Source organism: Chelonoidis abingdonii, chromosome 1 (assembly GCF_003597395.2).
Source record: "Chelonoidis abingdonii isolate Lonesome George chromosome 1, CheloAbing_2.0, whole genome shotgun sequence".
NCBI lineage: Eukaryota > Metazoa > Chordata > Testudines > Testudinidae > Chelonoidis > Chelonoidis abingdonii.
In genome coordinates this window covers 350,403,843-350,424,442 of record NC_133769.1, presented here as the reverse complement: position 1 = coordinate 350,424,442, position 20,600 = coordinate 350,403,843, and the positions used below count along the sequence as shown (strand labels likewise).

At 40.7% G+C, this 20,600-nt stretch overlaps 1 protein-coding gene across 1 annotated transcript in view; it reads left to right on the top strand.

The window, feature by feature from the left end:
- TYR (tyrosinase) overlaps positions 1 to 20,063 on the top strand; it is a 70,365-nt gene extending 50,302 nt beyond the window's left edge. Inside the window, exons 4-6 of the mRNA XM_032768735.1 lie at positions 6,685 to 6,866; positions 9,130 to 9,132; positions 19,840 to 20,063. Coding sequence (XP_032624626.1) covers positions 6,685 to 6,866; positions 9,130 to 9,132; positions 19,840 to 20,063 — 409 coding nt within the window. The remainder of the gene's footprint in view (positions 1 to 6,684; positions 6,867 to 9,129; positions 9,133 to 19,839) is intronic.
- Positions 20,064 to 20,600: the final 537 nt, after the last annotated feature.

The window sequence follows — 20,600 nt, the reverse complement described above, 5'->3', positions numbered from 1 at the left end:
CCAAATAAACTTGGACCATCCCTGACAAGTGTTTGTGCAACATGTTCTTAACACCTCCAGTGATGGGGATTTCACAACCTCCCTAGGAAGCCTATGCCAGAACTTATTTACTCTTATAATTAGAAAGTTTTTCCTAATATTATTAAAATGGTACTAAATGTCTATTTATGAATTCAGTTATTTTGCTACAGTAATAACACATTGCATATATATAGCAACAGTCATTGGAGAACATTAAATCATTTTAATGAGGCACGGTGACATGGTGTGGTGATTTCCTCAAGGTCATGCAGCAAGTCATTAGCATAGCCAGGAAACAGAAGTCGGGTCTCCTGACTCTCAGTTCCCTGCTCTACCTACTAGCCCACATTGTCTCTAGTTACACTATATAAGAGACCAGATTCTGTCAACAAAAGCAAAATTCACATGTGGTGTATTGATTTGGTGAAGGAGCTCTCCTTGGGGCAGGGACCACCTTTTTGTTCTGTGCCTAACACAATGGAGTCCATGACTGGGGCTCCTAGGTGCTACCATAATACAAATAATATTCAAAGGCATAAGCATTGGTGGGCCAGTTGTTGTGCCTTTGAAAATCTCCCTTTTAGTTTGTGAAACTGCATATTGGTTAGAGCCAGGTTTTCCAGTGACTCGCAATTTAAGTTCTGAACTCAAGACACCTTACAAAGGCTGGATGTTCAGAACCAAGGAGCTCAGAAACCCATTAGGCATCCTAGGCTGAGCATTCAAAAACTGAGGCACCCATAAGTTGAGACAGCCACAGCAACACCCACCTTCAAAAATTCTGGTTTTAGTTCCTACTTCTGTCTAAAGATACTGCTATAGTTTCCAGTACCATATGTATATGAGCACCTCACAACACCCCTATGAGACAGAGAAGTACTATTATCCCATTTCACACATGGAGAACTGATACAAGACTAAGTGATGTACCAAGGTCTCCCAAGCCCTAGTCTAGTGTTCTAACCACAGAACCATCCATCCTGTATGGTTTTGCACATTTATTTAATGGTCACTGAACCTTTTTATGTTGCAAACTGTTTTCTGGAAGTTTAAGCTGATCCGAGAGTTTCTATTTCAACTTCCTTTTTTTGTTTAAATAGAAGTTAAAGTTTTGAAATAATTGTTCAGTTTTGTCAATCTGATTGCCTCAGCTGAGCACTATTATTCTGACAAGAGAGTTCTTCTAGACAGGGCTGATGAAATTAGCTAAAGATGAGAACCATGAATGAAGAATGTAATCAAGATTAATACCTTCATTTTGGGGGGGTTGACAAGGTGGATGCACACAGCAACTCTTTCATCTATTACATCGTTTGGTCCTAAAAAAGAACTGAGGTTCTGGTCCTAGTTCCGCCTGGTTGGGAGAGAGCTTTAATTTGACAGCATAAGCAGAATGTTTCTGAATTACAGTCAGCCATTTTTCTCCGATGACAAAAGGTGAAACTTGCATGTAGAATCCTTGTGTAGCTTACAGACATGTTAGTGCCAAGTTCAGCTGTTGGGATAGTCTGGAGAAACCCTTTCCCTGAACTGATAAAGATTAAATTACCTATGGTTGAAATACACATCCCCAACTCATGGCCAGGGCATTGAGCATTCTCCACAGCCCCTCACCAGTCACTGTAGCTGGATTGAAGTGTGACTCACAGCTCTGTCTTGCACCTTCCTGGTAGTTCCAACCCCTGAATCCATCTAAGCATAGATTCATTGATCCCGCCCTTAGCTTGCTCCCAAAGTTTGCCTCTGCAACAACAGTTTCTAAGCCAGCATGGAGCCCTCCTCTCCCATATGTAGTGGGTGGACAGGATATCCCTTATATCTGATCACTCCCTTCCCCATTCAAGGATATTCCTGAGCTGTCCATGAGCATGCTGCTAATATGTGAATTTCCCCTTGTGTGGTTAGATTATTGCAGTGTAGGCACCTGGAGATCAGGACAGGGATTTCAGACACAAAACCTAACATATTGAATATATGTAGGGACAAAATTAGAAATGCCAAGGCACAAAACGAGATCAAACTAGCTAGTGACAAAGGGTAACAAGAAAACATTCTACAAATACATTGGAAGAGGAAGACCAAGGACACGGTGAGCACATTACTCAAGTGGGGGTGGGGAACAACAATAGAAAATGTGGAAATGGCAGAGGTGCTTAATGACTTTTGTTTTGCTTTTCACCAAGAAGGTTGGTAGTGATTGGATGTCTAACATAGTGAATGCTAGTGAAAATGAGGTAGGATCGGAAGAGGCTAAAGTAGAAAAAGAACAAGTTAAAAATTACTTGGACAAATTAGATGTCTTCCAGTCACCAGGGCCTGATGAAATGCATCTTAGAATACTCAAGGAGCTGACTGAGAAGATCTCTGAGCCATTAGTGATTATCTTCCAAAAGTCATGGCAAATATAGTGTCCATCTATAAAAAGTGAAATAAGGACAATCCAGGGAATTACAAACCAGTCAGCTTAACTTCTGTATCCAGAAAGATAATGGAGCAAATAATTAAGCAATCAATTAATTTGCAAATATCTAGAAGATAATAAGGTGATAAGTAACAGTCAGCATGGATTTGTCAAAAACAAATCATGTCAAATGAACGTTAGCCTTCTTTCACATGGTAACAAGCCTTGTGGATGAGGGGAAGTGGTAGATGAGGTATATCTTGATTTTATTAAAGCTGTTGATATTGCTCTGCATGACTGTCTCATAAATAAAGTAGGGAATGCAACTCAGATGGAGCTACTATAAGGTGGATGCAAAAGTGATTAGAAAACCATTCCCAGAGACTGTAAAAGCAGCAAAGAGTCCTGTGGCACCTTATAGACTAACAGAAGTTTTGGAGCATGAGCTTTCGTGGGTGATTTAGACAATGGCATAGAGAGTACACTTATAAAGTTTGCAGATGATACCAAGCTGAGAGGGTTTGCAAGTGCTTTGGAAGATAGGATTAAAATTCAAAATGATCTGGACAAACTAGAGAACTAGGATGAAATTCAAAGTACTCCATTTAGGAAGGAACAATCAGTTGCACACATACAAAATGGGAAATGACTGCCTAGGAAGGAGTATTGTGGAAAGAGATCTGGGGGTCATAGTGGACCACAAGCTAAATATGAGTTAATAGTGTAATGCTGTTGCAAAAAAAATGAACATTCTTTTGGGCTATATTAGCAGGAGTGTTGTAAGACACGAGAAGTAATTCTTCTGCTGTACTCTACGCTGATTAGGCCTCAGCTGGAGTATTGTGTCCAGTTCTGGCCACCACATTTCTGGAAGGATGTGGACAAATTGGAAAGAGTCCAGAGAAGAGCAACAAAAATGATTAAAGATCTAGAAAACATGGCCTATGAGGAAGATTGAAATTTGGTTTGTTTAGTCTGGAAAAGAGAAGACTGAGAGGGAACATGATAACAGTTTTCAAGTATGTAAAAGATTGTTACAAGGAGGAGGAAGAAAAATAGTTTTTCTTAACCTCTCAGGATAGGACAAGAAGCTTAAATTGCAGCAAAGGAGATTTAGGTTGGACATTAGGAAAAAACTTTCTAACTGTCAGGGTGGTTAAGCACTGGAATAAATTGCCTAGGGAAGTTGTGGAATCTCTATCATTGTAGATTTTTAAGAGCAGGTCAGACAAACACCTGTCAGGAACGGTCTAGATAATTAGTCCTGCCATGAGTGCAGGGGACTGGACTAGAGGATCTCTTGAGGTCCCTTCCAGTTCTATGATTCTATGAAATTAACAGCTGGGTAGCACAGAGGGAATCAAACTCAGGCCAAAAGGCCCAAGCCATGGTTCTGTACCTTACTGACCTACCTCAAAAGACTGCATGACCTCCTCCTTGACACCCTAAGACTTTGGTGTGAATGGGAGGGATTGGAGCCATAGAACATCTTCTCCCCATACCACTCAGCACCTTGTGAATTTCTGAGCAGAAACCTGCATCAGATTTTAGCAGAATTAACTTGCAGGTTCTCATGCTGAGGGTTTTTTTTTTTGGGGGGGGGGGGGGGGGGGAGCCAGTGTGTACCTTAATGCCACATTTCCTAGTTTTCAGAGGTTTAAGTTTGTCTTACATTAACTCTTACTTTCCTGGTTTCTAGGAGGTTAAGCATAGGTACACTCGCTGTTCTGGAACAGTACAAGGCACTGCTGGTTGACCTTAATTCTGCATTGACAAAGTTTTAAACAGAGTATTTCTCCTCTTTTTTTTATTTTGAGGAAGTGGTGGGAATGAGGAGGTCATGACTGGGGATCATCTTTTAGGGGGCAGAGAGAGGCTTCCAGGGAACACCCATTGTTACTCAGCTATGACCTTTCCCCTCCTCCTGGCCCATCCATGCCCCCACTATCACTGCAGGGCTATAGGGTGGAAGGCAGGTGGTAACTGATGGTCTCTGAGGAGCAAGGAAAATGGAGGAGAGCCCCATACCAGCAAGGGAGCTAATATAGGGAGAAGGGGGCTCTGTATAAGCTTCAATGGCATAGGAGGATTGAAGAGGTGTAAAGGGACCCATTCTTCTCAGACAAATCACAATGGCCCATGGAGATGAATGTCGCCTGACAATAGTTCTAAGTGTGAACTAACTCATTCATCTCAATGGATGTTCTTCCTCTCTGCCCCTGCCCCATACTGTCAACCCAACCCCTGTTAAATATGAATTATCAAGACAATCTCTCTATGCATGTGGATTTAATAAAATAAGCTCCTTAATGGGGGCTGGAGGGGCTCTATATTAGGAATCTCTTGACCAAATGACTCCAAATTTGTACCAAGTAGTATACCCATTCTGAGAATCTCACTATGCACAATGATTCTAGAGTATTTTAAAAATTAAAAGATGCTCCTGTTACGAGGGTGGGGGTCTGTATTCTTGGGAACCCCTTGGTCAAATTACCCCAGATTTGCATCACAAACTGTATACTAGCCTCTGTTGTGGCATATGAGTTTTCAAGGCTATCAGTTATGCTTGTGGATTTTAGAGCATTCTGACTATTAAAATCAACTCCTTATTGAGGGAGAGGGGGATGGGGTTATCTGAGGACACCATTGACCAAATGACCGCAGCTCATACCACTACTCCTAATATGTCACAGCAATATTATGATGGAGTGATAGTATCACAGTTGAAATGAAAATCTGGTGCCACCTTAACAGGAGGTGAGAAAGATGGCCAAACATTCTGCCCTTTGGGTTAGAGTATCATTTGTAAAAGTTTATTGTAGCTTTTCCACTGCTTAATTTTATACAGCAGTTTGTGGGGTAAAAAATATCACTGGAAGTTTGCTATGATTGTTTTTAAAAGGACCATGGCCCATGTGACTACATTTTTCTAGTGTCTGACATTTCCTTCACATCCCTTTCCCCAAGAACTCTATGGGTGATCCTTTGATTTGTGTAGTTTAGATGAGTAATGATGTCTGTGTTTATTTTTCATGATAAACTTAAGTTACTGCTCTGTGTCTGTATCCTGACACTATATCAGCCAATGTCAACCTTACCCCAGTCCTTAGACTAGAACTTTTCCTGATTCTCAGCAACCCCTTTTGGTCATGCTGACATTGATGAGAGTCACAGCTACTTACTTTTCTTCAGTCAGTCCCACTGTTCAGGAAATGGATGAGGACTCTGCCACATGATTTCATTACCCCAATGCTGCTGCTTACCACAAACTTTGTCCTCCCTCTATTTAATGTCATTTTCCCAGATGATACTTCTTAAGTAAAATCTGAGCATTCATGTGAATATCAGAGTGCTTTGAAAAAGTAGCTCATAAGTCATAAACTTTGTTCCCTGAGCATAATCTCCAGAAGGAGCTCCGACATAGCCGAGCAATAAATATGCACAACACATTCTCAGAAAGCTACCAGGACTCCAACTCACAGTACAGTGGTGCTGTTCGGGTTCAGTGGCCACAGCATGTCACCTTGAGCTGTAAGAACCACGACATTTTGATGTCACCTGATTTTGAGGGAGGAGGGGCTGTATGTCAAATCATCCTGTTCAAACCACCTCCAATTTGGACCACTAACACTGCCCCAAACCATCATGACGCCCAGCAGTTTTCAAGACAATCTAAGTAAGCATGTGGATTTTAGACCACTTGGAGAAATCAGTTGAAGCTAGTCTCAACCTTAACTATAATGCTACCACCCTGCTATAATAAATGAATGCTTAGACTGATTACAATGTGAATGCAATGCAGATAATGTGCCTAGATTCTAGATTCATATTAAGTATGAAATCAAAGGGGCAGTAATATACTTAATTCAGTCCCATAGTTAACATTCTGGTTATGTGAATTAGTAGTAATTAACTATGCGAAAGCACAACCACAGTGTAATTACACTATAATTGCTGCATAAATTACAGTCACTGAATTATAAAACATAACCAGTATCTGCACAGCATTGCAGATACCAGGCTTGAGCCTTCACTGGCTTGCACTTTGTGCAGGAACTTACAGCTGTGCTAACTGAGAACCTGGTAGGCGTAAATTGCTACCATGCTGATTTGATAGCATTTTACACATACCCTCAAATTCACTTTGGACAGGTATTAATCACTCCTCAGGGATCAAGGTAGCGAATCAGGCCCACTGAGTTTCTCTGTTGTTGTAAAGAGGAGCATTGTTGTTATTAATCCACATTCTCTTTCTTCTACAGTATTTTTGAACAATGGCTTAGAAGACACAGACCTCTGCGAGAAGTTTACCCAGCAGCCAATGCACCCATTGGACACAATCGTGAATATTACATGGTCCCATTTATTCCTCTCTACAGAAATGGAGAATTTTTTACCCCATCAAGGGAGCTGGGATATGATTATGAATATCTAGCAGACCCAGGTAACGTTTAGTGATAGGCAAATTCTGGATCTACCACCTTTATCTAGCATATATCTGTAAAAAGACTAAGTTTAAAAGGTGCCGTCTTAACCAGATATTCAGTGAGAATATTCGCAGTTATATCTGATTGGTTTAGTGACCAAAGGAAGTTTGTCATCTGTCAGTACTGCACAGCCAACAGAGGCAGCTATGGGAGACTGTAATTATCAACAGAATTATTAAAAAAATTCCAAAGGCAGGGCCATGTTTTGCTTTCAATTATACTAGTGCAAACCCAATGAGTACAGCAAGACTAAGTCAGATTTCACTGAGGGCCTAATACAAAGGCCACAGGCCTGTTGTAAATTAGCACTGCTCCTTAAATCAATGCCGATTTTAAAAAGCCAAAGATCTGGCCCCATGTAACTGCATAACTGAGAGGCATAACTGAGGGCAGAATCTGTCCTGCAGATTCTTTATTAGTGCAAGACACACTGAACCCGACTGGAGTTTCAGATCCCAGGCTCAGGTTTCAGGACCAGCAGCTGGAAAACCACCTTTTATACTTGGAAAATTAATAAATCTGTTATCTTAATTACTGAGGATTAACTTCACCCCAGAAAATGGCCAATGAACTATTTAAGTCCTCAAAATAAAGCTTAAGTAGGACTTAAGTGATTCATGAGCTTTGTATGGGCTCTTTGCACAGTGATGAATTTCACCATGAGATATGCAGCGTCATTTTTACAGAATGTAAAAGCAGCAAAGATCCTGTGGCACCTTAAGGCTAACAGACGTTTTGGAGCATGAGCTTTCGTGGGTGAATACCCACTTCATCAGAATACCCACAAAAGCTCATGCTCCAAAACATCTGTTAGCCTATAAGGTGCCACAGGATTCTTTGCTGCTTTTACAGATCCAGACTAGCATGGCTACCCTTCTGATTTTTACAGAATGCAACTAAAGGGCTGCATGAGGGTCTTTATTATCACTTAAAATAGATTAAATGCACATGATTTAGAAACAGTATTGATATGTAGGATGGGGCCATTTAGCAGTGTAGGCTTCAATAAGGTCTGCATGCACTAAGATAAAGGACAAATTTTGTTCAAGACCTCACCTTTCCCCAGAGCTGAGGAGCATTCAGATCTTGGACTTAAGTTCAGCAATTACCAAGATAGGCCACTGGGATGATTAGACCAGTGTTGAGGGGCATTTGGATCAGAGATTCAAACCTGGGACACAAAGTACAGCTAGAAGATCAAGACTTTTATAAAGTATCAAGAAATGAATGAGATCAAGGAACTGTGCAATCTTTTGTGAATGTGTCTGTTCAGTTGCAAACGCAATCGGCAGCCAAGAGTCCAGTAATCATATATCAAAGGCAGCAGAGACATTTTAGCAAGACTAACATTTACCCGAATAGCCTTTTTCACTCTGTCTGAACAATACTACAGTACTTTCAGGCAGCTCTGGCCCTCCGAAAGATTTTGCTTCCTAATGACAGGGTCTGACTTCTGCATGCTTAGTAAACTGCTCCAAAATAGTGTTCAGTCTGCTCATTCAATTCTTTTGTTAAACACAGTCTAGCAGCTTGTGATTCACTGCTATTCCAAAAGCTTATTTTTATGGCTGATTATTTCAAGTATCGTTGTCCTAGCTAATCCGATGCCCATTTTAGAACTACAGCATAAGCAGGAATCAGTATTTCTCCTATGATTAAAAAAAAAAAAATCTCAAGAGTGGTTTTAAAGTGATACATTTGGGGCTTATTTTGTATTCTAGTTTCTGAATCTTTAGGGTTCATGATTTCAAGCTTTTCTCTTGAACTAGAACCTTTCATTTATATTTAAATGAAAACTGTGATTTTCACATCAATCACTTAATTCCAGGAACCGGGGCTTTAAGCAAAAATGCCAAATGTTGAGGAAGTTCAAAACACTGCAAAATACATTAGCATTGCAGAAGTATATCAGAAATCAGACACAGGAGGAATCTAGTATAAAAAAGAACTAAAAGTGATTAAGTGCAATATTAGAGAGGCAAGCTGGGTGAGATAATATCTTTTATTGGTCTGACTTCTGTTGGTGAGAGGCCTCTTTTTCAAGAGCTCTGTGTGGCTAGAAAGCTTGTCTCTTTCACCAACAGAAGTTGGTCCAATAAAAGATATTACCGCCGCAGTGATCTTGGCTCTCTAATATCCTGGGACTGACACAGCTACAACTACACTGCAGACAAAATCAAGTCTGTCCTTTCTAGTTGCTTTTCAGGAGGGTGAGTTAAGATGGTTCTTTATTTCTGCTGAAAGATCAGTAGTAAGGGTGAAATTCATCCCTGTACAGAGAACCTGCACAAGGTCTATGTGCCACCCAAGTCCCTCTTCAGTCCCAGTTTCAAGGCTGGAACCTAAGTTGTCATTCTCTATTAGAAAGAAATAATTGGTTCAAAATTAAAAATGGGCCAGAGCGATAACATTCAGATTCTGGATATCCAAAGATTCAGGTGGGTTTGAGTGTTTGGAGTTGGGCTTTTCCTTAGTCAGAAGCGTTGGATTCACAGTAAGGATACAGCTACACTTTGAACTGGAGGAATAATGTCAAGCTTGAGGTGACATACCCACGCTAGCTCTGATTGAGCTCGTGTGCTAAAGATAGAAACAGAGCCACAGTGGCACAAGTGACAGGAGATGCCAGCTGCCCAAGTACGTACCTAGTGACTTGGATGGAATTTTACTGAGGATGGCTAGGCCCTCCTGCCACAGCAGCACTTCTATTTTTAGCACACTAGCTCAATCAGAGCTAGTGCAGGTATGTCTATTTGAATCTCCAACTTGAAGAGTAGACATGGCCTCAGAGAGACAAGTGCTGGCTTCTTGTTTGAGCTCATATGCTACAAGACACCAAAATGCTGCAACGTGATCAAGAAGGACTAGAAAAGATGACTCTGTGATCAAAGGCAAGGAGCTACAGTTGATTTGCATGGTAGGTACAGTGAAAAAGTACAATGCCAAAAAAAAATTAGCAGCGATGATTTTCTCATAGATCATGGTCTGAGAAGAGATAGAAGCTTATGCAGAACCTTGCTGATGAGTAGGAGGATGGGTAATGGGACAAGAGTAAGGAAAGCGAGGAATGGTCAAATAAAAGTTTTATTTCAAAGCAGATGGAGGAAAGGAGTGATGTGACAATAGCAGAGATTCAGTCGAGATGTTGAAATGAAGTGACTAATTGTGATTATAGATAGAACATGAGCAGGGAGGTAGGAGACATATAAAGATGGAAAGAGACCCAGTGAGAAAGGGTCAGTCAAGGACAGGAATTATATTGTTCCACTTCTGCTGAGTAGTAGCAGATGTCTGGAGTCTTGCAAGCTAGCCTCCCAGTGGAGAAAAAATCAGTAAGGTGGAGTCTGGATATATTCAGAGTGTCTTATTTAGACACATGCTTGCTGGAACAGAGGTGATCACAAAGAGTAATCCCTTCTTTCATGAATTACAATGCAAATATGCATAGCCCAATCCCAGGAACCAACTCTGCCCCAAGAATTAACTCAGGCTGAGGCAAGGAGCCCACTATCCCACTCACCTTGCATAAGAAAATTAATGCCACCACACAGCTTATCTTCCCAAGACTGAACATTTGCTTGCATGCTAATAAAAGACTTGGAAGACTGTAACAGCACCACCTGGTGCTGCCTGCCATAATATGTATTATTATAGTACAAACAGGATGCTGAGTACTAGTGTTTGAAGCCTAGGCCAAGTTATTTCCAGAAATAATTCCTTAGAGCTAACTCCTGAATCCATTTTTAGACACATACCAAACTTTCACCCAACAGCTCCCCTTAATCTCAATGGGAGATATTTGGTGACCTCACTAGGTATTGATGGCCGAGTCACACTTTCGAGGAGTCAGGCAGATACTTAAATATTAACCTAGGAGCCTAAATACAAGTTTTCATTTTTGAAATACTTAACTAAGGTGTTTGATGCTGTAACTTCAACAGATACAGGTGAAGAGAAGTGCAGGTGATGCTGGGTTGCAGGCAGAGTAAAAGGTAATGGCAGTGTGATTAAAATGGTGTACGGATACTGTCTGGAGTGGCTCACAGCTGCCCTACCTCAGGGCAGACTGCCACAAACAGGGCAGACACCCAAAACTGGTGGTGTGGTCGATAATTAGATTTCACCAAGCCAGTAACAAATGTGAACTCCTGGATCATTATAAGAGTCTTACCATGGACTCACAGACAGTCCCCTTAGACTCTCCAGTCTATCTTGCCACCCACGCAAACCTGACTTAGTGATAAATGGTCGTTCACACCAAAAATCGCACCACATTCAAGTTGCTTCCAGTTCCAAGAGACCAGTCACTTACCCCAGATCACTTGGTACCTTAGATTTACAACAAAGACAACACCAGTAGCCAATGTTGTAATAAACCATCTAAAAGTTTATTAACAAGGAAAAGGGAAAAGCAAGCAAACATATACACAGAAATGAGTTACCATCTAAATCCTAAGAGTGACAGAGTTGTAGTGATTTGTCAGTTTAAAACCTCTTTCAGCGAGGACCCAGGAGGCAGCTCCTGGTGATCTCTGGCTTCAGTTTAGAGTCTCTGGCCCTGTCAGAGTTTAAACAGCCAAAAAGATGAAAAATCTTTCCCGTGATTTTATTTTATTTTGTTCATTCAGCTTCCAAGTCCACAGGATGAGCTTCCTTAAATGTAGTATTTCCCAGGTGCAATAGGGCCATTAACCAATCCTTTGTGATTCCAGTGCCTGGGTTCAGATGTTCAGAGAAAACATATTCAAAGTTATAAAGCAAAACTTACATGTTGTCTTGTGGCATGGAATACAGATGTTACAAGTGAGATTAACACATGCAGCAATTTACAAGCATTCCACAGAGTCTAAACACTAAATACATTCCCATAAGACTAATGCCTATTCTGAGCAAAACTAACACAGAGGAGAATTGGTCTGGTTTCCAGCTACGAGTTTGTTAGCTCTTGGCAAGACCTGGCATCTGGCCTACCAGCATCACAGATGCTTAATAGGCCTGCAGTGCAGCTCTGCAGTTTGGTGGATATTGGGTGTGCTCCTGAAGGCCTAGTCTGAGGTGTTCTCAGAGACAAAAGACTATCAACAACCATGACTTTGGGGAAGTCCATCTCCAGAATCGAACTTTGTCATCTCCACTCAAACGTATCCTGTTGTGGCAAATTGACCAACAGCATAGTAGCACACAGACAGACCCATGCCAGCTTCAAGAGACCTTGACTCTTTTCATCTTTGAGGTATTCAGCAGCATATGCTATGGCTAGAATAGAAAAGGGCTCCATTTGGAACTGAAGAGCTGACAATAAAATGGCAACAGCTAGGTGAGATAAAATGCAGATGCCTGATGATAGGATGTAATTAAAATCAACAGTGCGTGTTAATTGTTCTCTTGGGATGCAGTTTAAATCCCTAAACTGCATGACTGAAAAAAGAATTAGACTATCAAGTCAGAAAAGAAAAAGAAAAGATGAGACTGTGTTTCAATCATGGGAATCTCCTCAGGCTCTGGAAAGTGAAAAATAAGGTTAATTGGAAAAGGAGGAGAAAACCAATGTTAAAAAATGAGCCTTAGAGGGCTGGTCAACACTACGGGGTAAAATCGATTTTAGATACGCAATTTCAGCTACGTGAATAACGTAGCTGAAGTTGAATATCTAAAATCGATTTACTCACCCGTCCTCACTGCGCGGGATCGATGTCCGCGGCTCGCCGTGTCGGTTCCAGAACTCCGTTGGGGTTGGTGGAGTTCTGGAATCGATATAAGCGCGCTCAGGGATCGATATATCCCGTCTAGATTAGATGCGCTATATCGATCCCCGAGCAATCGATTTTAATGCGCCGATACGGCGCGTAGTCTAGATGTGGCCAAAGAGGAGGGAATGGGAGTGGAAAGTTTGGATATTAGCTAAAGTTGTTTATTTGATAACAGGAAATACGGATTTTAAAAAGTCAACTTCTCTCCTTACTTGCATGTCCTTTTGTAGCAGGCAACTGTTATTTGGGAAGCCAGGAACAAATTAAGAAAAGATGTAACTGGAGAACACTGGATATTGTATAGCTGTGGCCAGCCTTCATTCTTGGAATAAAGATGAGCAAGCTGTTAAAGAGCAGCTTTGTCAATGTAATTGTTAACTTTGGGTAAATCAGAAGAAAACACGCTCTATTGTGCTAGAGATACATCACGGAACATTTGATTGATATCACTTAAAGATACAAAAGTAACCCATTTTTGTCAGTAACCATTTTATATGTGTGTGTCGTCAGTGGTAGGTGTGTGTGTTGGAACCTACTGCAATGTGATTTTGCAGTGAGAGGTAGAAGGCCCAGCCTTTAAAAACGATCATAAAACTTTTCACCAGCCTACACACACACGAACTGATTCTCAACTGCTGCCAAGCAGAGTGAGAGAAGGCCTGCCAGGGACCTAGTCACGGCTCCCTGCTCTGCCCAGTTTTAACACAAGTTAGAACTTCAAGGGAGCCACTCTAATTTCCACAATGGACGATCAAGCACCATGATGCTCTACCCTCTCAGCAATGCCCTGCCCCCAAATTGTCCCTTGCACAGCAGGAATTCTCCACTGACCATCTCTACAGCCATGATTACATAGTGCAAAAACTAAGCAAACAAGAATCTGGCTGAATAAATAAATTAAAAAAAAAATCTTTCCTGGCTTTCCCCCCCTCGTAACTAATGGCAATTAAAATCTGACTGACATTTTCTTTGTCTATCAAGAAAAACACACACACACACACACACACAATTACTCACCCTGGGGAAGCAGAATTTTGCAAGGCTGAGCTAGATGCATACAATTTCTTTGTGGTCTCAAATATTACTTTTAAGCATGGTGTTAAATAGCTAACTGGATAAGGCAATAGAAATGCATGTGACAGGAAGCAGCAAGTCATTGCCAACATATTCTGGGGTGTATGTGAATGAATAAATGATTCAATGGCTTTTGTTTTTTCCCTTTTGCTAGCCAGCTGAATTTTGTTTTTGATGTGCCCAAAGTTAACCCTGAAATGGTCTTATCCTAGACCCAGATTGGATAGAAGAAATGTTCAAAAGGATGCTGTTTAATGTATCACATATCAAGGAACAACACAAAATGACTATTCTTCTCGAACTAAACACAGTCTTTATTAAGAGAACTATTTTCAGAGATGCTGCAGTTAAACTAGCATCCTAATCATGTGCACACTGACTAACTTTCTGGTGCTTCCTCCAAACTCTTCTCTCCTGCAACCTGTGCTCCATCCTCCAAGTCCCAGCAGATTTGTTACAGCTGTGTACCACTAAAGGGACTTCTAAATTTGAAGGTGGATTTGTTCTTTATTAGTGTTCTATTGTACCAATAGTGCACTGCCCTATTTTTCAGGAAAACTTCACCCTGGCAAAATCTCCAGGAAGCACTGTGCTAGACCAGCCACTGGGAACAGGAGTCAGAGTGGTAGCCAGGTTAGTCTGTATCAGCAAAAGCAACGAGGAGCCTCCTAGGTGTCACAAGTACTCCTTGTTGTTTTTGGGAATAGGAGTGTTTTTTGATACCACTCCTAGCAGCCACCAGAGAGAGTCCATATAGTTCCATGAATGCAACAGAGATACAATGAATGATTGCAGGGTTGTTTGTTTTTAAAAATAGGCAGTTAAGAAATTGAATGTGGGGACTGTGCTGCGGTTATTATTTGTATTTGTCTCTGGAAAACTGAGGGATTAGGAGATTTTGCTGGTAATTGTTACTAACTGATGGTCAGATGTCAGGAGGCGGGATTGGCTGCTATTTGGTTTTGCAATAGCTTAATTAAGAGTTCATTTTTAATCAATGACAATGGCACCTAGCATTTAGGATGAGCATTCTTTTAAGTTTATTAAATTAAAACACAAACAAATAAGTTGAACTGAATTTGACTCACCAAAGTGTCTCTCAAGTAGAGCTGGGTTAAATTTTTCACTCAAAACTTTTTTTGTTGAAAAATGCAGATTCAGCGACACCAAAATGTTCTGTGAATTTATGTTGATTTCATTGAATTGTCTGTGTTGGAGCCTTCTCCACCCGGAAAAAAAAAAAATCCAAAACCTAAATGTTTTATTTTGACATTTTCTAAACAAAACATTTTGATTTTTTCAATTCAAAGTGACTTTGCATTCAGAAAATTCCCTTAATTTTATTTTAAAGATTTTTAAATGTTAAAAAAAATGCTCAAAACTGAAATGAAGTGTTTCATTTGGGGTCAAAAAAATGTTCTGTTGGACCCCAAACTATTTATGCATTCATTTATTTATTTAATGGATTTTTCAGTTCACTGGCATTTCCTAATCACCCAGTTTTACTCTGAGTGTTTCAGAGGGGCCATTTTTGCCGTGCTCTCTGACCTGGCAGTATTATGGATTAAAGTTAACTGTGGTAACCGGGTCTTTGGAATTCTGAGGGGTTCTAATCGGCAGACATACATGTACAGGAACAAATGGATTTTTACTGGTGTGCATTACAGATCACTGGGCCAGAACCACTAGTAGGCATAAGCAGACTAAGCAATTGCTTAAGTCCTTGAACAGCTCAAAGGGACCCCCTATTAATTAGTAGTATGTGTTGTGTGTAGGGGGGGCAAAATATTCCTGTTTAGGGCCCCCAGTTGGCTAACACTGCCTCTGGGGACACTCCGTGCTCTGGCATCCGAGTTGCCATGGTAACTTTCAAGGTAGTGATTGCATGGATCTTTTCTGTGGCAAAGGAAACTGAAAACAGGCAGTAGATGCCTGGAGGTGGCTGCTGGCCTCTAGCTTGTTAGAGAAATCGTGTGCAGGTTGAGGTTAAAACAGGGCAAAGACATGCTTAACTGCATTTAAGTCAGTGGTAAAATGGAAGACAGTAGTAGTTCCCCTCTGTTAGATCATGCAGCAGCCCCATCTGGCCCCGTGCCACATTACATTTTACCAAGGATAAGGCTGACAAATGAGGAGCCCTTGTCCTCCAGATTAATAATGATGGAGTCAAAAGATGGCTGCAGAACAGTGTAAGGTTTTAAGAAGCCACAGAGGAACATATTTTGTTCCAGCCAAACTCTGCAGGAAGGAGGACTACACAACAAGGCTCATTTTCAGTATCATTTTGGCAGTATCAAGATTTCCATGGTAAGTTTCCGGCTCCGCTTTACTTAAGGAGCTAAAATATTTCCTGATTCTGCGATGTGTGTGCAAACACACAAGTGCACACAGACCTAAAAACCCAAGACAATATATGTACACAACACAGTTCTCTTTATACTCACAATCTTATAGCAAAAGGCCTAACACAAATGGGAAAGGGATTGAAAGAGTCCAATAAAAAATGAGAGAAGCAGGGATTCATCCTAGAATAAGTTGCAACTAAGACCTCAATATCTCACATTTTTTCTCAAAAATTAGGTTCATATTTTTATACTTCCTAGCAAGCCACTCACACTCTTTCTACATATCAGCCAGACTCATAAGGACAATGACATAAGTAGCTTCTTATACTTAAATAAGTTCTTAGGTATGTTAAAATGCTCAAGAACTATGCTCCTTCCTGTTACCCTTCCACAAAGCATCTATTTTATCACCCCTTTTAGAGTTTTCTTCTCTCCCTATTCCCCGACAAAAATCATTGAACTAGAGTCAAGGACCAGAGAATGTATTGATACCAGTTATTGTCTGCACTGCTGTAACTCTTAGATGCACCAAACTGGGATAAGGGCCCCATTGTGGTATAACAACAAGTCAGCCTCTGCTCTACATAGCTAGCTGTCTAAACATATGAGAGACAATGGGCCAGAAATTTTCAGTGCAGATATGCTGTGGCCAACAGGTGGAAAAAAACGTGAGCAAGACAAGGTCATAGAGAAGCAATTGGAACAATAAAGAGCACATCCATTGCCTGGGAGCTTAAGTTTATAACTTTGCTAGACACTAAAAATCATTCACTTAATAAAGGTACTGGATTTATGGTTTATTACAACAATTTGTAACCCACTAACCTCCCTTTTTTGTCCTATGACTGTCGAGGTGTTAACTGGCTGCTTCGCCTCGAAAAGTCTCTTATAATATGTATTAACTATTTATGCTAAACAATCTGTTCCACCTTGTATTTAGCTGTGACACTCTGAGTACCTCTGCCAGACCTGATGTTCTCTGTGTAGCTCAAAAGCTTGTCTCTCTCACCAACAGAAGCTGCCCCAATAAAAGATATTACCTCACCCATCTTACCTCTCTGATAGCCATTGTTAGAAACTTAAGAGTAAAAAGAAAATGCTGTTATTCCAAAGTTAACAAACAAACAAACAGACAGAAAACAGCCATTGGGAAGCCAGGAAATTCAGAATTAGAGTTAGAACTAAAATAAACCCATACATTGGCAGATATAGAATGGATAGGATAGTTTAAAAAAAAAAAAAAAGGCAACAAACCCTGTATTTTATGGAAAATAGCTGTGACTCAACAATAAGAAAGGGAAAATAAAACATGTACTTGCCAGCTAAAAGAGAAGAAAATACAACCAGCTCCAAAATGGCTCCTTTAGAGTTGTAGCTGCTTGGCTCTGTTGAGTGTAAGGGCCAGTCCCAGAAAGGCAAGCTGGGAGAAAATGTTCCTACAAAAGGGCAACCCTGCACTAGAGAGAGAACAGTGGTAGGGGAGAGGGTTAATTTTGATGTGATCATCACAGGGAAAACTCTTTCTTGCAATAGAATGTGGTCTAGTGGTTAAGGTGCTCTCTGGAGATCCAAGAAACCTGGGTTTAACTCCTTGTTCTACCACTGACTTCTTACATGGCTTTGGACAAGTCACTTACTCTTTCACTGCTTGAGTTTCCCCATCTGTAAAATGGGAACTATATCACAGGGGTGGTTTGAGGATAGATATGTTAGAGATTGATTTGGTTTTCATTTGGAGGCTGTCTTCATAAGAAAAGGGCTAGAGAGACTTGTTATTTTTTTCTCATATGAATGTGTTGGTCCCCACTAATCATTGAGTGCTGTTTGAAATTCCTCTAGAGACCAACAGACCATTTGGAATACATCAGTATACAGCTTCCCAGCACTGCTTTTCCCTTCTAAAGAAGGGTGCTTTGAGTGAACCTCAGCTGAAGTTTCTAGGACAAGTGATTTTGGGACAAAAGCAGCAAGAATGTTACAAAGACATTCAAAGCATAATTAACATTTATACTTTTTGAGCCCCATTTCTCCAGAACAGCTTGTCTAAGTCACCTCAGATATTATCTTTAAAAATCTGATGGCCATATTCTACACATGCAAAGCTTAAAATGAAAATAGCTAAGGGCTGGGGTGAGGTCCAATTTGGACTTAAAATGGAATCCTTAGGGTATTCCATATTTAATATCCAACAGCACTAACTCCCTTGCCTTTTTACTATCAACACCCTTACTTCTAAACATCTGAGCAAATTTCTGACTGCACGGGTTCATAGTCATCCAGCAGTTTATGTTTTCCTCATCCATAACTTATAAGTGGTTATAACTGGTTCTGTGAGTAAATTACCAGTTGTGCTTCACTAAGGAGTCACACCAGCATTAATGCCAGTATTGATTCATGTGGCTTTTTCTGCCCTTTCCCACAGAGTTTGGTTTTGACATTTTGGTTTCATCAAAACAAGTCAGTCGAGACTGCAGAAATTCATGCTTTCCCAGACCACAAACCATCTTTGGTCTACTTTAAATGGATCCCAGGGTGCCACGAGAGTCAAAGCTCTCAGTTTAGCTCTTTGGGTGACCAGATTCTGACATCAATTAAACCAGTGTAAATCCAGAGTGCAACATCAGTGAAGTCAATGAGTTACTCTAGATTTTTACCAGTATAACCAAGACCAGACTCAGGTTCATCGTGTTTCAGAAAGAATGCCTCTTTGTCCACTCTGATAATGCAACTAACTCAGACTTTAGAGACTCCACCCCATTCTTTACCTTGAGGGATGCATTTTCCACTACCTGGCACCCTGAGTAAACATTTACACCTGTGCAAATGGAGTATAAAATAGGTGGAAAACATTACAAAACCAGTTTGGTAGTCCTGTGCACTCACTTTCCTCAGATGTAAAAGCCTGCAAAACAGCCAGGGTAATGGAAAATCAACCCCATGGAATATAAACCCCACTGGGTGAGCAGTATCACGTTTGGTCTCCTACTCCAGAGTCTTGTGTATATTTATAGTGCTACATAATGAAGAACTAAACTGAGAGCTTTGACTCTCGTGGCACCCTTGGGATAATGGACTGAAATAATCACTGAAGAGAAATCAGACTGAGTTGATTCCTAACTAGGACAGAATAAGCCTGTTTGCATTTGAGAACCACAGCTTTACTGCAAAGTAGAAGCAGGGTTTTGTATCCATCCCCATCCTGGCTAACAGCCATTGATGGACCTATCCTCCATGAAGTTATCTACCTCTTTTTTGAACCTTGTTATAGTCTTGGCCTTCACAGCAGCCTCTGGCAGGGAGTTCCACAGGTTGACTGTGCATTGTGTGAAGAAAAACTTCTTTTTATTTGTTTTAAACCTGCTGCCTATTGATTTCCTTCAGTGGCCCCTAGTTCTTGTGTTATAAGAAGGAGTAAATAACACATCCTTATTTACTTTCTTCACTACTTTTATTCGTAATTTCATCTAGCATTTCCTGTGTGACATTGGTGAAGTCACTTAAAGGCTGGTAGGCTTTGTGCCTCAGTTTTCCCATTTGTAAGTTATGGATAATACATATCTACCTCATTGAATGAGAAGAGACTTGATTTATTAAAGATTTTTAAATACGGTGTGACCCTGAGATAAAAGGCACTACAGCAATACAAAGCATTATTATCATTATTCAAAGTCTTCCAGCATGAGCTATCATATAACTGCTAGCTTCCACAAACTGACAGTGCATTACATAACATAAAATGAATTCTGTCATTTGTTTTGCAGTTGACTCATCCCAGAACTTTTTGATGCCCTACCTGGAGCAAGCCCGTCAGATCTGGCAGTGGTTGGTCGGAGCAGCTGTGGTTGGTGGCATAATTACTGCTCTGATCACAGGACTTATTGTTCTGGGGTGTAGGAAGAAGAGAAGGGGAAGCACTGCAGAAACACAGCCCTTACTCATGGAAAGTGAAGATGATCACAATGTGTCTTATCAGTCAAATTTATAAAAGCCACCTGTAATCCAGCAATGATGTTAAGGTGCTAACACTAAATCAAGCATGCATTGTTTGGTGCATGCTTACAGAATATCTTGCTGCGATGCACTGCACAAGGGGTGTGGAATGTCCTGAATATCATTGCTCATGTAACATGCAATACTGTACTGTAGTGTATTATCAAAATCTCCCCACAGAACATTTCCTAATAAAAACTAATGTATGTTACTTTGCTTCCTGTGACTATACTAGGTATTGCCTATTCTCAATTAAACAGAACTCTCATGGAACCAAGCCGTTTCCCAGGTTGATGGCTCCTGCTTTTGGCCATCTGCTATTTTATTTGCACTTTCCAACATTGTTCTGAATTTAGGCCCCAATCCTGCACCCAGAGCCATATGAGCAGGTTTCAGACAGGGACTGCTGTCACATGTCTGTATCTGATTGCGAGACGGAGGATATTATACTCTGTTGTTCAGTTGCTTTTAATTTAAGGGAAGAATAATACTTGTGCTTCTGATTAGAGTGAGTAATCTGGAGACAGATTTT